At 48.4% G+C, this 18543-nt stretch overlaps 1 protein-coding gene across 9 annotated transcripts in view; it reads left to right on the top strand.

Moving 5' to 3' along the window:
- Positions 1 to 376: 376 nt before the first annotated feature.
- Positions 377 to 18543, top strand: part of CEP250 (centrosomal protein 250) — a 42522-nt gene continuing 24355 nt past the window's right edge. For 2 of the 9 annotated variants that reach the window (XM_071221767.1, XM_045194640.3), the window contains exons 1-14: positions 377 to 512; positions 7926 to 8213; positions 8678 to 8734; positions 9677 to 9759; positions 9985 to 10150; positions 10931 to 11037; positions 11292 to 11543; positions 12981 to 13077; positions 13293 to 13436; positions 14437 to 14538; positions 15067 to 15225; positions 15731 to 15909; positions 16239 to 16421; positions 17815 to 17959. In XM_071221767.1, the coding sequence (XP_071077868.1) occupies positions 8028 to 8213; positions 8678 to 8734; positions 9677 to 9759; positions 9985 to 10150; positions 10931 to 11037; positions 11292 to 11543; positions 12981 to 13077; positions 13293 to 13436; positions 14437 to 14538; positions 15067 to 15225; positions 15731 to 15909; positions 16239 to 16421; positions 17815 to 17959 (1860 nt within the window). In that variant the 5' untranslated portion in view covers positions 377 to 512; positions 7926 to 8027. Of the gene's footprint in view, positions 513 to 3535; positions 3669 to 7925; positions 8214 to 8677; positions 8735 to 9676; positions 9760 to 9979; positions 10151 to 10930; positions 11038 to 11291; positions 11544 to 12689; positions 12769 to 12980; positions 13078 to 13292; positions 13437 to 14436; positions 14539 to 15066; positions 15226 to 15730; positions 15910 to 16238; positions 16422 to 17814; positions 17960 to 18543 lie in introns of those variants that run through there. The other 7 variants (XM_053926546.2, XM_045194644.3, XM_071221766.1 and 4 more) reach the window with 7 other exon arrangements.

Genomic DNA, 18543 nt, shown 5'->3' with positions numbered 1-18543 from the left:
ATTACCGCTATCCTGGAGCGGGTTCTATTATTCTTCATGCAGTTGTTAATTGCACGCTGGTATGTGGGTGGAGCAGTGCGCAGGCCCATCTAGAACCAGGTGACTACACACACGCGCAGTGTGTAATCCCGAAGCCAAAAGTGGGATAATTAAGGGCAAGTTTTTTTCTGTTACCAAAACCCCGCTTGCTCGAATCCAGCAACCTGGCCGTCGCCATTTCTGCCTAGGAAATCTCACTTGTTAAAATATAGCCCTGCCTTTCTTACCGTGACACTCCAGTAAAGCGGATGCCAGTACTCAACATGGCGGAAGGGGCCTAAGACGGTGCTGTCCTCCCATAGGCATACTAGTCGGAGGGGCGGGACCCTCCGAAAGGGCGGGAGTTTAGGGGGGCGGGGTCCTGGACCCAGCCGGGTGGTGGGCCCTAGTCCCGGGTTAAGCCTTAAGCTGCGGCATCAGCCGCTGCCGCGCGGAGGAACAATCTGGGAATCCGCGGAGCCGAGCGTGGTGAGGTGGGGCCTCAAGGGCAGGTGGGAGGTGCCCAGATTAACGGTCCGAGGCCCACGGACCCGCCCGGCTAAGGCGCCTTTGGGAATCACGTTCGGGCAGCGGCCTCGGGTTCACTGGGAGGATCCTGGGGCCCACGGAGAGGTTGAGACCTGTCCTAGGGTTCCCGGCTCCTTGCCTCCGCGTCTGCTTTCGCCACCACTCTGGGCTCCGGTCCGCGCAGAAAGGGATCTTCCCCAGCGTCTTTCCCGACAGCCTAGGAACCCACGGTTGTCAGGATAAGGCGCTGTGCTCTCCGGCGCATCTCTCTCCCCGCTCCCAGAATTTTGTGGCTCCCTCTGCCCTTGGGTCTTTGCACGTGATCTGTCGGAAAGCTCCGGCCCACCCGCCTCCACACTCTGGAACTCTATTCTTCGCTCATATTTCACTTATCACTTCCTCGGAAACCTTTCCCAACCTTGCTACGGGCGCAGTTAATCTCGCTGCTCGTTTTTTGCAGTTACTTCTGCCGTCTTTTACATCCATGCACTTGTTGGGACGTTATGCTTTGCCTTTTTTATCTGTGTATCACAAAGTCTAGCGCGTGATAATGATAATAATACTGAATAGCCACAGAATATCAGGTGCTACTTAATGCATTACATGTTAAAGGCCCATTTCCATAAGGTAGATTCTTTATCTTCACTTTTTTTTTCAATAGAAAGTCGAGGCACTCGGATCAATTTACCTCTAGAGCCTTACAACTAAGTGAGTGGAGCTGGGAAACGAATTCAAGGCTGTTTGTCCCAGGAGCATGTGCTAATTTCATTAGAGGCCCTTTGGGTGTGATAAATTTCTGTTGAATGGGTCCTTTACCCCCGCCAGTTATGGAGGCCAGGACTATGATGCACATTTTATTGAGAAGGCTTAGAAAGGAGAACGGACGTTCCTAAATACGTAGCGAGTTCGTGACAAAACCAAGGCTAGAACTTGCTACTCTTCCTTCAGTCACACTCTACCTTTTGTTGCTCCTTTTCTATCAGAGATCTGCAGGCCTCATCATTTCAGACCCTTTAGGAAGTGTGCCTTACGGAGCAGTGATTGCGTATTTCATGATTTAGGGGGCAACTGAAATGATGGAGAGAGCACAGAGTTTGGAAGCAGATTGGGGTTTAATCTTTGCCACTGACCAGTTATATCCTTTCCATTTTTTGAACCTCAGTTTTCTTCTCTGTAAAATAAAAACAATAATCTTATCTCAAAGGGTGTTTTTTCAGATGAAGATTACAGTAATTGTTTTGAGAGACTAAAGTGCCATACAAACTACATGATCTGTTTTTTACATTTTAGAAGGTTATAAAACAGTCAGCATTTTGCAAGACCATTGGTGATATGGGCCATGTTACCTACTGCCCTTATATTCATTCAGGCACTGTTTTAGGACCTGGGAATACAGCAGTCAGTAAAAACAACGTTCTTGCACTGGGGAAATTTACATTCTGATAGGTATATTACACATAATAAGCTGGTAGGGACAGATAAGGCATAGTAAATTTGTGTAAAGGGTGCGTGGAGAGTGGTGGTATTTTATTTTGGATGGTTAGGGACATTTGACCAAAGACCCGAGACCTGAATCATGAAGGTAACTGGAGGAAGAGGCCCTGAGATGAGTGTTCAGCTTGGTGTGTTCCAAGCATGTACAGCAAGGAGGGCTGCGTGGTTGGAGGAGTAAGAATGGGAATTAAAACAATTGGAGGCAGGGATGGAGTAAGAATGGGAATTAAAACAATTGGAGTCAGGGATCAAATAATTAGGACCCTGTTGGCCATTCTAATGACCATGGTTTGTACTCTGAGTAGCGTTGGAGGGTTCTGAGCCACATAATCTGTCACTGTTTTAAAAGGATCACTTTGACTACTCCGTTGAGAAAAAACAAATATTGGAAACAAAGTTGGAAACGCTGCTCCCATCTAGGTAGCTTTTGCAGTAATCCAGATGTATTAGTTTTGTGTGTGTGTGTGTGCAAGTAACTATCCCCAAATTTAGTAGCTTGAAACAACAATCATTTATTATCTCATATAGTTGTGGGTTGGAAATCCAGGAGCAGTTTAGCTGGATGTTTCTGGCTTAGGATCTCCCAGGAGACTGCAGTCAAACTGATGGCTGATCTGCTGCCAATACGGTTCCCTGTCACTGAGCCTCTTCACAGGGCTGTCTGAGTGTCCTCAGGACACAGCAGAGAGTGAGGCGGTGGGGGGGGGGGGACTGTAGTGCCTTTTATGATCTTGTCCAGAAAGTCATTTCAACTTGATTCAACTTCATTAACTTTATTCCAGCTCACTCTTAAGGGGAGAAAATTAGGCTCCACCTCTTGAAGGGAGAAGTATCAGAGAATTTATGGGCATACCTTCGAGCCACCACAGCAAGCAAGAGAGAGTGGCTCGGCTCGAGATGGTGGTGGTAAGAGGTGGAAAGTGACAGGACCTGGTAGAGTCAACGGGATTTACTGATGGGTTGGTTATAGGGTGTGGGAAAATGGACAAAGTATGACGGTAAGGCTTTTAGCTTCAGCAACCAGAAGGATGGAATTACCATTTACTGAAACAAGGAAGATCGGAGGAGCAGGAGTTTGCTTTTGGACAAGTTAACTTTTTTTTTTAGGTTCTATTTATTTATTTTTAGAGAAAGGGGAAGGGAGGGAGAAAGAGACGGAGAGAAACACTGATCAGTTGCTTCTTACACTCCCCCAACGAAGGACCTGGCTCACAACCTGGGCTTGTGCCCTGATGGGGAATAGAACCGGAGACCTTTTGGTTTGCAGGACAGTGCCCAACCCACTGAGCCACTCTGGCCAGGGCTGGACAAGTTAACATTGACATGCCTGTTAGACATCTATGCAGAGAAGTTAAACAGATGTTTGGATTTACTATAGGAATGTGACATTCCAGAGGGAAATGTGGGCTGGAGATGCAACACTGGGAATCACAGGTGTATAGGTGCTATTTTTTTTTTAATCCTTACTGGAGGACTTTTTTTTCATTGCTTTTAGAGAGAGATAATGGGGAAAGGAAGGGAGAGAGAGGAACACTGATGTGAGAGAGAAACATCGATTGGTTGCCTCCCAAACACTCTCAGACCGGTGATCATAGGTGCCTGGACTGGGGATCAGACCTGCAACCTAGGTATGTGCCAGGACCGGGAATCAAACCCACAAACTTCCTGTTACCCAATGACACTCCAATCAACTGAGCCACACCAGCCGGGGCTAGATGGTATTTTAACTCCTGAAACTGGATGAGATTACCTAGGAAATAAAGGTAGAGGTCCGAAGCCTGAGCTCTGGGGCCTCCAACTTTTAGATGCTGGGGAGATGAGGAAAGCCAGCAAAAGAGAATGAAGGGAGAGACCAGAGACGTAGGAGGAGATGAGAGAGAGAGGCCCCGCATAAAGCGGTTTATGTAAGGAGCTGCATGTTAATATTTTTTTCTGCAGTAAGAAACAAATTGTCTCTGCAAACAAATACATGTGGTTTCTTTGCTCAGGAAATAAAACGTTTATACCCGCAAGTGTTTTCCTTTTTTTGCTTTAAGTGACAAATGCTATTTAACAATAGCTAATAGCAGTCCGCATTTTAGTCCTGGCAGAATTTGCACCTCTACTCCCAGTTTCGATGGTGTTGCCTATATTTTAAACTTTATTTAAATACTTCTTTTGGAGTATTTTGAGTGAGGGGAGACTAGATACATAATTTATGTCACTCTTCATTCACTGCCCACCCTGGTTTCAGAGATGACTGCCCTCCCCAGTCTGGTTCCTGGCAAAAGAGGGGAGTTGGTCTTGTTCATTTCAGTATCACTGGTGGACAAACGGCCTGATAATGACCTGGAATTCATGAGTGTTTATGGGATACATTAATGTATGAAAGAAGCGATTCTTTTCCCTTTCCCTGCAGTAATGGTAGCGCCCATTCAGTGGTTTACAGTTTGCTGAGCACAGTGACACCCATTATCCCATTCGAATGCAATCCAGTCTCTTACCATTTGCCAACTACTGACCTTTTCCTTTTCTGAGAGACACTGAAACCTACCTTTTTTGGAGGTGTGCTACTTTACTGTCTGGCTGACCCCGACAGCCTGTTCATAAAAGGGTGCTGAGCTGCTGCGTCTTGAGGAAGACAGAGCGAAATCTCAATTTCAGAAAGATGCCTGATGTAATTTTTCTGTGTTCTCTCCGTCTTTTTATTCTTGGTTTAGGGAATTTCAGTTTTATGGGTTTTTGTTGTTGTTGCTGTTGTTTTAATCATAAAACACTGCAAATCATTTTAAAAATAAACTCTATTTTTAGATCAATTTTAGATTTACAGAAACATTTCATAGTACAGAGAGTCCCCTTGTGTCCTGCACCCAGTTTTGCCTATTAGGAGCATCTTACAGTAATATGGTACATTTGCTGCAATTTCAACTCATTTTTTGAGCTAAATGGGACATGTAAATAAAATGGGAACAAAATGAGTTGCTTCATCTCTGTAGACTTCAGGCTTCTAATTGTAAAATTAGAGGGTTAGACTACATTTATAAATTTATTTATTTATTATTGCTTTGAGAGAGAGAGAGAGAGTGTGTTATGTTGAGAGTTGAAATAGAATAAGGAACAGAATGGACTGATGATCCAGGTTAAAGAAAAGGGAAGAAACTAGATGTGCTGAACAAACAAGATGAACTAGGCAGAAAGGTTACAGCCCTTGAGTGAAGTGTGACCCCAGTGCAAGAGAACTGTCTTGCAATAGAACTGCTTATGCTTGAAATTTTCCGTCCCCCACCCCAACAGATAACCCGAGTGTGCTAAGAATAACAAATTGCTAACCGCTACATTCACTTCTGTGCCAACGCTTGCTTGCTCGCGACTATAAAGCTGATAGGCTGTAAGCGCAAGGTGCGGCTCTCATCTGCAGCTTTTCTGAGCACGGTGTCTCTGGGACACATTGAGAGTCCGCCCCTGCGCAGGTTAAAAGAGTTGGCCAATAAAGTAACATCTCTGAAAACGTCCTGAAAGTCTCCGAACATCTGTTTCTTGCGTTGGTGGATGCAACAAGAGAAACACTGATTTGTTGTTCCACTTATCTGTGCATTCATTGGTTAACTCTTGTATGTGCCCTGACCGGGGATCAGACCTGCAACCTTAGCATATCAGCATGATGCTCTAACCAACTGAGTTCCCTGGCCAGGGCAGACTAAATTTTTAAAAACTAAATATTTGTAGAGTATTTAATTATCTGCTAAGGTAAAATAATCATATAACCATTTCTTTACTGAAGTATTCCTATCATCTTCTCAAATAATATTTACATGTTAACAGCAGTCTTATCCTAGAAGAGGATTTAATAAGAGGATTCTAGGAACTGTGGCATGGCTGCTTACACAGATATTAGGTTGAACTACATGAAATTATCGTTCTTACAGGTTTTAAAAATGGGAGCATATTGGCAATTTCATTAGGTTCAACCTCATATTTGAGGGGTGGGGATTCAAAAGAGGGTAAGGGAGCCTTTGGGGCCTCTGAGACTCCCACTGTGTGCAAAAGCCTAGCCCAGTCCTCATGGTATTACGGAAAAAAAAGGCTCCTTTGGTCCCTTGGAGCAACTTGCAGCTACTCTTGCTGGTATGTGCTGGAAGCACTGTTTCCCAGCAGGTTGGTGACTCCAACAAGCACAGAGACTGAGCCAGCGTTTTACAGAGCCACAGGAGCTGGTGGACACGGCCTTGGTGGAAAGGAAGGGCAGGAAGGGAAGATGTTTGTAGAACCGGAAGGCGATGGTATTAACCCAGTTTGTAGCCAGGAAGAGGCAGCCTGGTGTATGGGTGCCGCTCAACTCTTCCTACTTGATTCAAGTTCCTTACTTCCTGGTACGCGCTCCGCAGTTGCCCGGGAAGTAATGTGAACTACTAAATGGAGTTTTTCTCTGTGAGTCCATTGTAAGAAAAACACAGGCCCAGGTGCAGTGATAAATGACAACTGAAATGTGCTATCTGTGTGAGGGAGGGAGGGAATGGGCTGGGGAGGGGGCGGAGCCTGGTGAACTTGCTGTGTCTAAAGGGGACAGACACTGTTCAACTGCAGGTCATTGCCTCGTGGGACTGTGGGTCCAGGGGCACTAACTATTCTGATTTTCCAGAAATGTGAATTCTTATATGGATTTTCCCAATGGTAAATGTTGGCCCTAATTTGAATTCTTAAAAATTCTCTGTATGGGCCACACAGTGGCCAAAAAGAGCCATCAGGCCACATTTGTAACCTCTGGCCAAGAGTTTTGATCTGCCAGGAGTAAGGCCCACCCACATTTCTTCATTGTGCATTGTTGATAACCTACTAATGATCAAAATGAATCAGCTCTTGCCTTTGAGGCACTCACAGATTAGTAGAGGAGATAGGCAAATAATGATAAAATGTAATACAGATATATTTTCTCTGCAGTGTATTATACAAAAACACTTTTATTAGATAATGTCTATGTGATAGAACATGGTGTGTGCGTATGTGTCTGGAGGGACATGACAGGGAGTGACATTTGAGCCAGGACGCGGGAGATGAACAGCTGATTCATTAAAGGGCGTTGGGGCCATTTTCTTGATAGGTAGTTGGAAATACAGATATCTCTTAACCCTGCTGGTGGGAGTCTCAGAGAACTCTAGCTATCTCCCTCCCCCCAGGTTACCGGATGTGTTTTAGAGGTCTAAGCAACCCAGAGGTCGTATAGCTGGTCCCCCTCATTTCTGGACAAGGAGACTGGAAGGGAGTGGCATGCCCAAGGTCGCAGAGCCCATTAGAGGCAGAGCTCGGACTCACACCTAGAGCTCTTCTGGAGCCTCGTGCCTCCCCTCTCCTGGGTGTACCTAAAGCTCGCTGGTTAGGTCGGCCTTCCCAGCCTGCAGGAGGCCCACTGCCCTGTTTTGGCCCAGCTCCTGGTGGGGGAGGAACGTTTGCCATCCTGCTGAAGCTGGTTCCTTCTTCCCTCTCTCTGTCGGATCCCCTGCCTGAAATGCTTGCTACGTGCATTTCTTTGTCAGAGAGTCAGACTATTCGTGTTCAAATCCCTCATCAACCAAATGCTAACTGTATGAACTAGGACAAATTGCTTAATTGTTCTAAGTCTCAGTTTCCTCATCCTCTTGGCCTAGTGCAGAGTTCCAAAAGGCATGCCAGGAAACACTAGTCCTGTGAACTTGTTTCGTGGTCAGATAAATTGAGGAGATCATGCTCATCAAAGCCCCCCTTACAGACGGGGGTGCATCTTAGTATTTTAAAGGCTCTGAGAGGTTCTGTAGTGGAGGAACCTCTTTACTTTGTCCAGATCAGCTTTGTCAGACTGAATGAGTATTTGCTGAATAAATCTGAGTCTTGCAGACAGTCCTTTTAACTCCACTGTGTGCTTTGGTCCCCAGCTCAAGAGGAGGATCAAGTGGCACAGCAATGCTTTGACACCCTACTGGGAGCGAACAGCCTCTGGCTGCCTCGGGGACTGTGGGTGCCTGTCTGGTGCCTCCATGGAGACAGGAGGCCCTGGGTTGAACAATATGAAGCCCCAGTCACTGCAGCTGGTGCTGGAGGAGCAGGTGCTGGCGCTGCAGCAGCAGATGGCGGAGAACCAGGCAGCCTCCTGGCGGAAGCTGAAGAGCTCCCAGGAGGCCCAGCAGAGGCAAGCAGTCCTTGTGAGGAAGCTGCAGGCCAAGGTGAGGCAGCTGCCCTTTCAGGGAGGGGTAAAGAGGAGCACACCTCTTAGAGCTGGGTGCTGAGGTGGGATAAGGGTTGCAGGAGGCAGAACCACGTGGCGGGAATGTCCCAGACAGCTTCTCTCTCAAGGCTCCCATTTGCTCCATGAGATATATATTATCTCCCTTTTAAAGATGGTGTTCACAAGGGTTAAACTCTTTGTCTAGGTTAGCTCCCCTAGTCTAGAGCTAGGACCCACCGTAGGGTATCTGGTTCCAAAGCTCGTGATCTTGCCTATAATACAAGAGATGTAGAGAAAGTATTATTTTGCTGCCCACATAGAAACTATACAACATCTGGCCTTACCTCAACATCATCATCCCGTCCCCTGTTCACAGCAGGTTTGCCCAGGGTTCTCCGGGACTTTGGTTCAGGCAGTTTACCAGCTGTGCCCACCGCTCACATCCTGCTCTATTTGCTTCAGGTGCTGCAGTACCGGAGCTGGTGCCAAGAGCTGGAGAAGCGGCTGGAAGCCACTGGGGTGAGTGAGGCTGTTCTGTGCTCCCCACAGCCCTGAGCCCTCAGTGAATACACTTGTTAGGCTTCGCCTGCTGAGAAAGGCTGGATGCAATAAGGCGGCGTTTGGTAGAAGCCTCTCTTTCTTCAGCCCTGAGAGCTTTATCACACAGATGCCCTCATCGGATCTAGCTAGTCCCAGCCTGTCGGATTCCAACCCTTGGCTGTCTAAGGACAAAATGCAGTTTCAGGAGGCTTAGTCGGATTGGAGAGGTTATGGAATCAGAGGGAAGAAATGCGTTTTTCCTCCAGAAGGTGGCAGTGTGTATCTGTTGTAGAGAGATGTGCCCTTGCAGGCCTGAACACCTTGTTTGTAGCAGAGGGCTCTGTGTGTGCTGTTGGCAGGGTAGAACCAGCTTTGAAAGACTCATTTGCCTTTCTTCCAGCTCCCTCTCAGCTCCTGCTCACATTCCCCTCCGAAAAGTTCTCTCAGAGGAAGGGAAGAACCAACACTTACTGAGTACTAGTCTCTGTAGGCCAGGCACCGTTAGGCATTGTCATATAATTATGGTCACTTAATCTGCAAAGCAGCTTTCTGAGGGCAATGATATCACCTTCATTTTTTAGGTGAAGATTTTGTGGTTCAAAGCTAAGTAACTTCCCAAGGTCCAAAAATTAGTGTGGTAGAAGTCAAGGCCATCAGCGAAAGATATATCTTATGCTTTTTAGGTTGAAAGTTCTTTTCACTACCAAATGCTGCCTTTCAGGAGAAGTCCCAGGTTCACTTTCGGAGAGAGGGATGCAGTGGACTTACTTTCAGGATGCAGTGATTGAGGACAGAAGCATGATGTTAACAAAGGGGAGAGAGAATTTTTCAAAAGCAGCATCTGTAGAAGGGGGTATCAGGGACTTGGTCTGAGTGATGTTCTCTTTGGAGGTAAACATGGCTTGTCTCTGTCTGGCTAAGGGACCGATCCCTCAGAGGTGGGAAAATGTGGAGGAGCCAAACCTGGAACAGCTGCTAATCCGATTGGAGGAGGAGCAACAGAGGTGATGGACCCCAGATTCTCTGGCCTGGGTTCTTGGCCAGTGGGTGGAGAAGGCTGATGGGGAACCTCTGTCCTGAGGGCTAACATGGATTGCAACCACGGGCTTTCAGCCTTAGCCCTCCATTCCTGGCAATGGAAAATTCCAGGGGTTGTCATCTGACTCCAAGAAGTCCACGGTTGGACCAGACCTTTATTTTGCACTTGCCCCTACGCCTCCCCAGCGCAGGTGTGAGAGTCTGGCAGAGGTGAACACCCAGCTTCGGCTGCACATGGAAAAAGCTGACGTGGTAAACAAAGCGCTGCGGGAAGATGTGGACAAATTGACAGTAGATTGGAGCCGGGCCCGGGATGAGCTAATGAGGAAGGAGAGCCAGTGGCGGATGGAGCAGGAGGTAGGAGGAGGGCCAGGGGCTGGGCCTCTGCGCACCACCCTGGTCAGTGTTGGGAGGGGTTTACTCTAGGACTTGGGTGGAAGTGGGCTGTCGTCCTGAAGTCTCTGACCTCCCTTACCACTCATGCCGGCAGCTTTGCCCAGCTTGGGCTATCAGCGTAGTTCTGCCCTTACCTGCTGAGTGGAGGTTTTGCTGGCAGATGACATGATACTCAAAGCAACTCTATTCCCGAGGAAGTGACTGGCTTCGGTTTTAGATGGACCCGACAGTTTACGGGCTCCCGTCTGCAGGGCTGCTTATGTAGATGCTAAGGAGGCAGCTATTGGAATTGAAGGGGGAAGAAAGATCAGATGTGGCCGTAGGGAATTTTCAAATCTCGGCTAAAGGGTACTAATGTTTTCTGAGCCTTTGCTCTTCATGCTAGGTATTAGGGTAGATGGTTTACATATGTAATGTCATTTAATCCTTATTATAAGTCTGGTAATAATGGTAAGAGATCCCATTTGTTGAGCAGCTACTGTTTATCCTTTTCTAATGTAGCTCAGAGGAAGGAAGGCCATAAATCCAGGCCACATATCCCAGGCCCTTGGACCTCTCGAATCCCTCTGCTAGCTTTATTAAGGTCTTCAGCACAACTTGAGTATAGGCACCCACTTATAAGCTATCTCCTGTAAGTCCCTCCTTCCCTCCCCCCCAGTAGTCAGGAGGAATCCAAGACTCCTGTGTTGGCAAAAGATAGCCCTCTGCCCTTTGGTATGACCTGGGTTTCTGGACACACAGTTCTTCAAGGGCTACCTGAAAGGGGAGCATGGTCGCCTTCTCGGTCTATGGCGGGAGGTGGTGACCTTCCGACGCCACTTCCTGGAAATGAAGTCAGCCACTGACAGGTTAGTGGGGCATTAAGAAGGGAGGAGGCTTGCCTCTACCATCTGGACTTAGGAGGGTGGGCTGCTGTTGAAGGGGATCAGATGACCGAGGGCCGGGGTTGCAGAGGGGAGTAGGTAGGTGGAAGAGTTGATGGGGAGGAACGGTGTTACTGGATTCAGATGATTTCTCCCAGACCTGCTTCTCCCTGGGCCTGACCTCCATGTTCCTTTCCCTGGTCCCTATTGGAGTCTGCTTTTTCCTTGCCCATACTCAGAGACCTGACGGAGCTCAAGGCTGAACACGTGAGGCTCTCGGGATCCCTATTGACCTGTTGTCTGCGCTTGACTGTGGGAACACAGTCTCGGGAATCTGACGGGCCTGGGAGACCGGATGGGAGTGAGCCAGCCCAGCTGCTGCTGCTCCTAGCCAGGACCCAGGAGCTGGAGAAGGAAGTCCGTGAGAGAAGCCAGGCGTTGACGCAGCTGAGGAGTGAAGGCGACCTGGAGAGGGCTGAGCTTCAGGACCGGTGAGGCGGGTGGGGCCCTGGCAGGGGGTCACTGGGGGAAGTTGACTCCTGCAGGGTGTTAGAGATAGGTGGGGGAGATGAGAAGGGCATTCCTCCCATGGAAGGGGAAGGGGGTGTGCCAGAAGGAGTCCGGTTTGAAACCCAGTGCCACAGTGGTGGCCACGTCACTGCCCTCTGCTGAGTGTCTTGCCACCGAGTTTCTTGCCTGTTGACTTACAGAGCTAGCTGCGACTCTGTACTCTACCAGCACCAGACTGTTTGCTGTTCCCACACCAGCCGAGCTCTTCCATGCTTTGCTGCCATTGTACATGCCGGCCTTAGCCTGGAACGCCTCCTTCCCTTCTCTCTCTGCCTTATCCTTTGATACATAGTTCAAGTGTCACCTCTTCTGTGAAGCCTTCTCTGACCTCAGTGGCCTGGTAAATTAGTTTGCCCGGATGAGGGATTTTGACCTGCTAGACATAGCATTGATCTCATTTTATCTTGTTGATTATTTAGTTTCATTTTTTGGTTAGGTGTTTTTATTTTTTGGATTATAATAAAATAGATTTTTTTTTAAATGATGATAAGGATAGAGACATAAGCCAAGAGCCCCTTTGAATCTCCAGGCAAAGTTCAATTTATACCCCATGGCCAGGTTTGTATCACCACCTGTTGGTGGGATCCATAAATTGCAGTTTGTTTTGCTTGCTTTTAAAGGCGCCCGGAAGCACGAGACGGTCTTAGCAAGTTTTGTGTCTCTAGTGCTTTGCACTTCTTCCGCCGTGCGATAGACAATAAACGTTTGCTGAATGATGTCATAATGAAATGAATGACCACACAGTGAGTTAAGGCACCTAGAATTGGTACAGAATAAATTATTAAGACCTTGAAAAAAATTTTAGACTCCTAGGTGACATTATATCAAGAAATATTTATTTAGCTACCCATGTAACATCCAGGACACAGTGTTAAAGCAATAAAGACATATGGCGATTTCCCTGATCTTGGAAATTAATATCAGGGAGGTTGAGCATAACCTCCCCCAAGTTGCCCCTCCTTTTTCCCTATCCGAGTGAAAACCTTGGGCTGGAGGGACCTTGGGACTATCGCACGTGGCAATTCTGATGTTCTTATTGACTTCAGGGTGCTTGACTTCAAGATCAAGCGGGGCCTGGAAGGGCCTGGGCCAGGGCTTACCTTCAGCTCTCAGGCCCCCAAACACGTGCTCCAGCCTTGAGATGTGGTAAACCCCTGCATGTGTCTGAGTGGCTTTTGGCTTCCCCCCAGTTCACGACTATAGTACCCTGCGGCCTCAGGGAGATCGGGCGCTGGGGGCAGCGGGACTCTATGGGGGCTGCAGCGGGAGTGTCTGTGTTGGGGGTGGCGTGTGCTGTACAGTAGCTCTGTCCCCATCAGTGGGCTGCCCGGGTGACAATGCTGTGCTCTTCTCTTCAGGGTGACTGAGCTCTCCGCTCTTCTGTCCCAGTCCCAGAAGCAAAATGAAGATTATGAAAAGATGGTGAAGGCTCTGAGAGAGACAATGGAATTCCTGGTACATGGTCCTTTGTTCTGGGAGGGAGCTGGGCGGGGCCCTGTAGATGCCTTGTCTGCCACGGGCAGGGGGTGCAGGGCACCCGTTAAATCTTTCTCAGTGAAATCCCCTGAAGCTAAAAAGTAAATTTTGGCTGACTCTGAAAATTAATTAAACTCATTCATTTATTCATTCAAGAAATAGTAACTATCTACTATCCCTCCTGTGTTCCCGAGGAGACCACAGTGGTAAATGCAGGCAGCATGTCCTTAGCAGAGACAGCAGGACACACACGAAGAGGCACGGCGGCACACCGAGAAGGGGATGTGTGGAGAAATTCAAACCTAGTCATAAGGGAAGCGACTGAGGAGTGTGGCGAGGTTAGCCCAGAGGGAGGGACTAGAGGAAGGCCCGATGGCTGCTTTTGTGTATCCGAAGGACTGACACTGGGGAAAAGAGTTGACTTGTTTAACGTTTTCCAGATGGGCACAAGCAACGTGGATGACTGGAAGTAACAGGGTGGTAGGGCTTGGCTAACAGCTGGAACTGTTCGGTCATTGAACAGTGTGTCTTTGGAAGGAGTGAGGTTTGTGTCATTGGCTTAACATCTACCGGGGCTGTTGTCGGAGGGATTCTCTTAGGCTGGGCGTGAGAACCTCTGGCTTGGTCCCGCATGCCCTTTTCGCCTCTAAGAATTTTCAGATCTGCGGTTTTAGGCAGATCCCGAACTCCTGTCCACATGCACACGCCGAGTCTTCTCATCCAACCTGGGATCAGCTGGGAGCTGGACATGCATATGCTTTTTGGGTTCCTGTTTGTCAGGAATTTGCAAATTTTCAAATGTCTACAGGGCCCAGATGAGGTAAATGAGTGAAGAATTCTGGCTTTTCCCTTACTGGCATATCTAGTTTTCAGTATAGGGGACTCTTGGCCTCAATATTAAGGAAACCAGGAGGAATAGCAGGGACCACAGGACCCTGAAGAATACACATTTCATCTGGAAGAGGTATCCATTGCCCAACCTCAGTAAATCATTGCCACGTAGGAATGAGGGCTGTTATGGCCCATTTGTTAACTTTTTGAGAAGCCAGAAATTCAGGTCTCAATTCATAAAATCTCTCAATTTTGTAAATGTTAGTTCAACAAAACATTACTGCAGGTCTGTGTCTTTAAGCCTTTGCTAACACAATAAGCTAGGGGGGAGGGGAGAGGAAATCTTGAGTCTTCCAGTACATTGCTAGCTTTGGGGCTAGAGGTTTCTCTGGTTTAACCTTACGTCTCAAGCATCAATTTTTTGTTTAGAGACAGTAGCCATCTTCCAATGACAGCTCCCATTTATTGAGTGTTTGGCTGTTGGGCCCTATTTTGTTCCCTGTTCAGGAGACAAACCATGCAGAATTGATGGAACACGAGGCATCTCTCAGCAGGAACGCCCGAGAGGAGAAGCTGTCTTTACAGCAGATGATCAAGGATATAACCCAGGTACTGATCAGCCTCCTGCTTCAAGGTCACCAGGTTATGCCTCACTCCTCCCCAGGCTTCTAGGTGCTCTCAGTGGAGCCTAGATTTCCACTCTCTGAGGTGTTCGGACTTGGGGTCTTGTGGGGATGATTTCCCTGAGCGTATTTGAAACCTGGAACCTACTGGGTAAGCTAAGCGTTCGTGTGTTCCCACTGCCTGCTGGAACAGGCCCTCTTTCTTATTGCCAGCGGTAATTCTCGGGCCAGTGGCTGGATTCTGGGCTACATTACCTCAAACGCCTCTTCTTCACTTCTCCATTTCTTATTACGTCAGAGAGTGCTCTGGCCTTGTTGCTAGTCCTAGGTTTGGGCGATCAAAGGTGAAGAGTTGAAGGAACCACCTTTTTTGCCCTTAGATACCCTCCTCCCGCTCCCCAGGGGGAGGACCGATGGAGGAAAACATCAGGTTTGTCCAGGCTGTAGTGTTAGTCCCCTGTACGGACTCCAGGCCTTGGTCACTAGGATGGTGACCGGCTGTGTTGGGTTTCAGGTCATGGTGGAAGAAGGGGACAATCTGTCCCAAGGTTCTGGGTATGAGAGCACCTTGGAGTTGGACTCCAGTGACTTCTCCCAGTTTGATTCCCAGGACCCAGACAAGGCTCTCACCCTGGTGCGTTCAGTGATGGCTCGGAAACGCCAGGCTGTGCAGGTGAGAACCCCAGCGTTCCCTCCGCCACGGGGGTGGTATAGAAAGTGACTTGTGTCCAGCAATCCTCCTAGCCTGGACGGCCCCTTTCACTACGTTGACCAGCCATGAGGTGTTTTTATCAAGTCCCCAAAGTGTCCAGGAGAATCTCTGTGTGTCTGCCCAGTTGTACTTGTGGGTGACAGGCACATTCTCTGTGCCAGTGAATGCAAAGATTGGCAGTGGGAGCCCTGGGAGGGCATGGGTGAGTGTTCCCCGATTCTAAGGGTTCCCCCCCGACACTGTACATTTGAAGATGACGAACTCTGAGACTCTAGGAGCCACAGAAGCCCAGTAACCTCTGATCGTCTGCCTTGTGGACTGGTTGCGTCTCTCCTTAGCTTACCTGTGTTGCTCCCCACTGCCAAGCTCCCCACCCCCTTGCCCAGCCCTACGTTCAGGCTTCTGATATCCCTCCTTTCCCTACCCTCTTGTTCACCATCTCACTTCTGTTACTCTCCCTCCACAGGACCTAAGGCAGCAACTTTCAGGCTGTCAGGAAGCTGTGAGCTTCTTGCAGCAGCAGCATAATCAGTGGGAGGAAGAGGGTGAGGCCTTGAGACAGCGGCTGCAGAAACTCACTGGGGAGCGGGATACTCTGGCAGGACAGACTGTGGATCTCCAGGGAGAGGTGGACTCGCTCAGCAAGTGAGCAGGGGGTCGCTCATTCCACCCTTCCTCCCCAGGCTCAGTCCTCACCTGGTCATTTACCCTCTCCCATCATGTTGCTGATTGGCTGATCCTGCTGTCCCTGAAGCCCAGGGCTGCTCAGGGCTGCCTTGCTTTGTGCTCTGCTTGTTCCTGCTCACTCAGTTTTGGGTTCTTGTGATGATAAAAAAAAAAAGTTTCCTGCTCTAAAGGGAAGGTGAGATGTTTAAAGGAAACAGATGTCTTTGTCCTTTGACCCTGTGATGTCTGCTTCCAAGGAGGACTCTAGGTTCCAAGGTCTCTGCTCATCTTTGGTCTCCTTCTTTCAGGGAGCGAGAGCTCCTGCAGAAGACCAGGGAAGAGCTGCAGCAGCAGCTGGAGGTGCTGGAGCAGGAAGCATGGCGCCTGCGCAGGACGAACATGGAGCTGCAGCTGCAGGGGGACTCTGCTCAGGGCGAGAAGGAGGAGCAGCAGGAGGTGCTGCACCTGGCTGTCCGTGAGAGGGAGCGCCTGTGAGTGTGATCTGTCCCCGCCGTACTGGGTCTTGATCTTCCCTGCCATTCCACACCCTTCTCCATCTACTCCCCTCTCTTAGTTGAAGAAATTGAACTTAGAAATTGAAACCTGGTGTGCATTGGGTTCAGATTAGCTTACTACTCCTTCCTTTGCAGAAAAATGAATACAGAAAGTCCATCCAGGCTTTGCCCAGCACCCGTAAGGGATGAGGCACTGTGGGAGATACAGAAGTAAATAAGACTCAGGCCCTAAACTCAAGCAGTTTGCCATCTGATGGGGAAGACAGACAAAGAACTAACTGTGGCATGAGGCCAGATGAAGTGTGAGCCAAGTAGAGTTTCAAGCCAGGTCCTTTGGGAGCATATGAGTAACAGTTAATTATTGAAAGTTTCGTGGAGGAGAGGGTAGCCTTTGGGCTGGGCCTGGACATATTTTGATTGGTAAAAAGTGGGAGAAAGGCTAAAGGAACATATTAGCAATGAAAAGGAGGCAGGGAGGTTCATGGCCTGGGCTGGCTAAAAGGTAGGACTTAGCCTGGGAAGGGATGGGGAATGAGCTAGTCAGGAAAGGGAATTCCAGAGTAAAGGGATGCAGCTAATCTGTAAAAAGCAAGGCCTTTTAAGCTGGGCAAAAGCTTGGTTTAAGTCATGGCGCAGCCACTTGGACAAATTACTTTATTTGTAAAATGGGGGGAATAATATTTACCTTGAAGAGTCGTTGGGAAGATTAGAGAAGTATTTTGAAGTATTTTGCAAAATGCCAACACAGAGCCTGCTATATGGTAGGTGTTGAGTAGCTGGAGGCAGGGACAGCACCATCCTCCCCTGTGCCTGCGTCCTTGCAGCCGGCAGGCACAGACAGTGGAATCTCGAAGGGTTGCTATGAGGATCGTGACTTGTGCAAGGAGCGGTTCTTCCTGTCCCACAAAGAACTAACAATCCACGAAAATAATTACGTGTTTTTAAATTTAATTTGTTGGAATTGGTAATACTTTCGTCAATATTTATGTGACTCAAAAGCCAAAACTATTTAAAAAGACATACACAGAGAAAGTCTTACTCCCCTCTGCTTCATTCATCCCATTTCCCTTCCTTCCATAGGCAATCATTTAAATTAAGTTCTTGGTTACCTTTCTTTCCAGTGCTGCTTTATGCAAATTCTGCATAATTCTTCTTTCCCCCCATTTCTTGTATAAAAGGTAGTACGCTCCATTCACTGGCCTGCACCTTGCCTTTTTTCAGTTTATATGTCTTAGAGGTCTTTATCGGTTATTTTATTTTATTTTTTTGCATAGCGTAGGTTTCCATAACAGGAATTATATTCCTGTTACGTTTTGGGGTGTGGCCACTCCCTACGATGTCCTCTAGCGCCCTCTCCTTTCCACCTTAGTCAGGAGACACTGGTGGGCCTGGAGGCCAAACAGTCCGAATCGCTCAGTGAACTCATCACTCTTCGGGAAGCCCTTGAGTCCAGTCGCCTGGACGGAGACCTGCTGAGGCAAGAGCAAAGAGAAGTGGCTGCGGCGCTGGCCAGGGTGCGTAGGCCTCCCCCTCACTTGCTGGGCGGGGTGGGCCGCTTCAGAAGTTGTGTTTCTAGGAAAAGGTTATGCAGCCTTCCTCAGCCTTCACCTGCCAGCCATGACCCTTTATATTTCTGGCCTTATTGACTAGTCTCTGCTTTTGTGTTCTTTCCCTCCCAACATACTCTCTATATTGAAATTAGAATGGTTTTCTGAAGTATAAGTCGGTTACGTCAGTCTCTTTCCTAAAACCATTTAGAGGCTTCCTGGCTCCTTGGCACTGCGTTCAAAGCCCTTTGCCTCCTGCCCCTAACAGTTTCTAGTCTCCCCTTGGTTCCACATCCCTGTCCTAACTCCTCATGTGCCTTTACTCCCGCCACGGAGCACTGGCTGCGGTCCGTCCCGCCGTGCTCTTTCATGACGCTGCTACTTGGCATGTGTTGGACTCTCCCTCTCTCCCGGACTGCAAACCATTCCTCCTCTCAGTAGTAGCCAACTTAATTGTCAGCTCTTCTACCATGTCTGACCCTCCCAATCTGAGTCAGTGCTTTCTCTGAGTTCCCGGAGCCTCCGTGCTTACGTTGCCTGTGGTGTCATTA

Source organism: Desmodus rotundus, chromosome 6, assembly GCF_022682495.2.
Source record: "Desmodus rotundus isolate HL8 chromosome 6, HLdesRot8A.1, whole genome shotgun sequence".
NCBI classification, from domain to species: Eukaryota; Metazoa; Chordata; class Mammalia; order Chiroptera; family Phyllostomidae; genus Desmodus; species Desmodus rotundus.
This window is presented reverse-complemented; position numbering and strand designations above follow the sequence as displayed.